General features: G+C 56.0%; 1 protein-coding gene across 1 annotated transcript; it reads left to right on the top strand.

Annotated features, from left to right (window-relative positions):
* Positions 1-224: 224 nt before the first annotated feature.
* LOC125533203 (S-type anion channel SLAH2-like) lies at positions 225-2,363 on the top strand. The gene is made up of 2 exons (XM_048696938.2): positions 225-907; positions 1,095-2,363. The coding sequence occupies exons 1-2, from the start codon at positions 332-334 to the stop codon at positions 2,361-2,363; spliced, it is 1,845 nt and encodes a 614-aa protein (XP_048552895.2). The 5' UTR covers positions 225-331.
* The last annotated feature ends 228 nt before the right edge of the window (positions 2,364-2,591 follow it).

Below are 2,591 nucleotides of genomic sequence, written 5' to 3' on the forward strand. Positions count from 1 at the left end.
GCCTCGGCAAATCAATCTTTTGACTGCCGGCCCGCCAGCGCGCTACTTAAGATCATATCCGCGAGCTCGGGCGGTCCCTCTGTTGCTGGTCGTTTGTCCCACACGCGCCATGAGTGTGCGTATATAAGGTGTGGCCACGCAGCGATGCACATGTATCCACCTTCACTACGAACTATACCTGGTGCGTACGTTTCCAGGAGCTTTGCTAGCGTCGACAGTCCAGAGAGAGAGAGAGAGAGAGAGAGAGAGAGAGAGAGAGAGAGAGAGAGAGAGAGAGAGAGAGAGAGAGAGAGAGAGAGAGAGAGAGAGAGAGAGAGGACTTGTTGTTACCATGGCGTCCAGGGAGACCAGCATCAGCAAGATAGGGATGGCGGGGCTGGCCGGAGCGGGCGCCGGTGACCACCATGACGTTTTGACGGAGGCTACGGCTGCTGGTGGCGGCAGGATGAAGGAGGCGGCCCTGCCGGCGGTTCACGGTGAGTCGACGTCCGGGGACACGCCGCCGTTGTCTGTCTCCATCAACGTGCCGGACTCGCGGTCAGCGCTCCACCCCAGCAGAATGCCCCGTACCAGGGACGCCGGCGCCGCACCACCAAGTGAGACTCCACAAAGTGAGGTTCAGCAGCCCCAGCTCCACGCACAGCCGTCCCTGGTGGCCAGAGGTGGCGGGGAGGTGCCTGCGGTGCCGCGGAGCGACAGCACGCGGGAGCGTGACCGCCGATTCGATCAGTTCAAAACCTTCTCCGGTCGCCTTGAGCGGCAGCTCTCCACCCTCCGAGGAGTGCCACAGGATCCGCCGGCACCTCACGTTGATGACGGCGCCTCGTCCAACTCTGATGACGATGACGTGCCCACAGCCGACCGCTACTTCGCCGCACTCGAAGGCCCAGAGCTCGACACCCTTCGGGTATGTACCAACGAACATCCATTTCAAAATACTCCCTCCGTCTCAAAATAAGTGTCTCAACTTTAGTGCAATGTTATATTAAAATTAATACAAAATTGACACATTTATTTTGAGACAAAGAGAGTATTTTATTTTCTCTGCCAAAACCATGTGTAATCGTCTCTAACAACGGCGTGGATATGCACAGTCGACGGAGGTCCCGGTGCTTCCCGAGGACGAGACGTGGCCATTCCTTCTCCGGTTCCCGATCAGCGCGTTCGGGATGTGCCTCGGGGTGAACAGCCAGGCCATGTTGTGGAAGACGCTCGAGTCGGAGCCCTCCATGGCGTTCTTGCATGTGCACCCCACCGCCAACTACGTCTTCTGGTGGGTCTCCGTCGCCCTCACTGTCATCGTCTCCGTCACCTACCTCCTCAAGGTCATTTTCTTCTTCGAGGCCGTCCGTCGTGAGTTCCACCATCCTGTGCGCGTTAACTTCTTCTTCGCACCCTCGATCGCTTGTCTCTTCCTCGTCAAGGGTGAGCCACATCCGGTCTGGGAGATCCACCACGTCGTCTATAACCTCCTCATGTTGCCCATCCTCTGCCTCGGCCTAAAGATCTACGGACAGTGGATGTCTAGTGGAGAGCGGCGCCTCTCCAAAGTGGCCAACCCGTCGAACCACCTTGCCGTTGTCGGCAACTTCGTCGGTGCGCTGCTCGGTGCCAAGATGGGCCTCAGGGAGCTGCCCATCTTCTTCTTCGCCGTCGGGCTCGCGCACTACGCCGTGCTCTTCGTCACTCTCTACCAGAGGCTCCCCACCAATGTGCAGCTCCCCAAGGAGCTCCACCCAGTCTTCTTCCTCTTTGTCGCCGCGCCGAGCGTCGCGTCCATGGCATGGGCCAGGATCTCTGGCGAGTTCAATGACGGCGCCAAGCTCCTTTACTTCATCTCGCTCTTCCTCTACATGTCGCTAGTAGTGCGCATCAGCCTCTTCACGGGGTTTAGATTCTCGCTGGCCTGGTGGGCCTACACATTCCCGATGACAAGTGTGGCCCTAGCGACGGCGTTGTATGCATCAGAGGTGGACAACCTGTTGACGCGGGCACTGGCGGTGGGGCTGGCAGTGATCGCTGTCGTGACCGTGACCGCCGTGCTGGCCACGACCTTGTACCACGCCTTCGTGTGTGGAGACCTCTTCCCCAACGATGTGTCCATCGCCATCACGAGGAGGAAGCCCAAGTTCAGCAAGATGCTCACGCAAATTCGGTCGTCCAGCTCAGAAGTCAAGGATCTCGTCCTCTCCATTCCCAATTTCAGTTCTAGTTCCAAGCACTCCAGCTCCAACTCCAGGGCGAGCAACAGCGCTGGTGAGTGTCCGGTGATGGCGCACATGCATGAAAGAGTAGAGCGGGCGTTTGACCGTCGGTGCGCAACAGATTGCATGCACACACGTCTAGCTTATATTGACCAATAGAATTTACTTGTATAAAGTTCTTTCTCTTTCTTTCTTTCTTTGTTCTTTTTCATCTTTGAGATAGGATTGGGCGCGCTATCCATGAGCAATTTGTATTGCCATGGTAGTAAATAAGTGCGGGAGCAAACCATTGAGTTTGTAAATTTGTTGATTATAATTGAGTTCTTCGTAAGTAAATTTATCGGTTATATTTTCATGTTGTCGTGGCATCCATTGTTAACAGTTTCA

This window comes from Triticum urartu, chromosome 1A, assembly GCF_056163025.1.
Source record: "Triticum urartu cultivar PI428250 chromosome 1A, HENAU_Tu73, whole genome shotgun sequence".
In the NCBI taxonomy this organism is placed as follows: domain Eukaryota; kingdom Viridiplantae; phylum Streptophyta; class Magnoliopsida; order Poales; family Poaceae; genus Triticum; species Triticum urartu.

Coding starts and splice junctions, on each gene's coding strand:
- LOC125533203 (XM_048696938.2), top strand. CDS start 332: ATGGCGTCCAGGGAGACCAGCATCAGCAAGATAGGGATGGCGGGGCTG. Junction 908..1,094: donor CAGAGCTCGACACCCTTCGG/GTATGTACCAAC, acceptor GGATATGCACAG/TCGACGGAGGTCCCGGTGCT.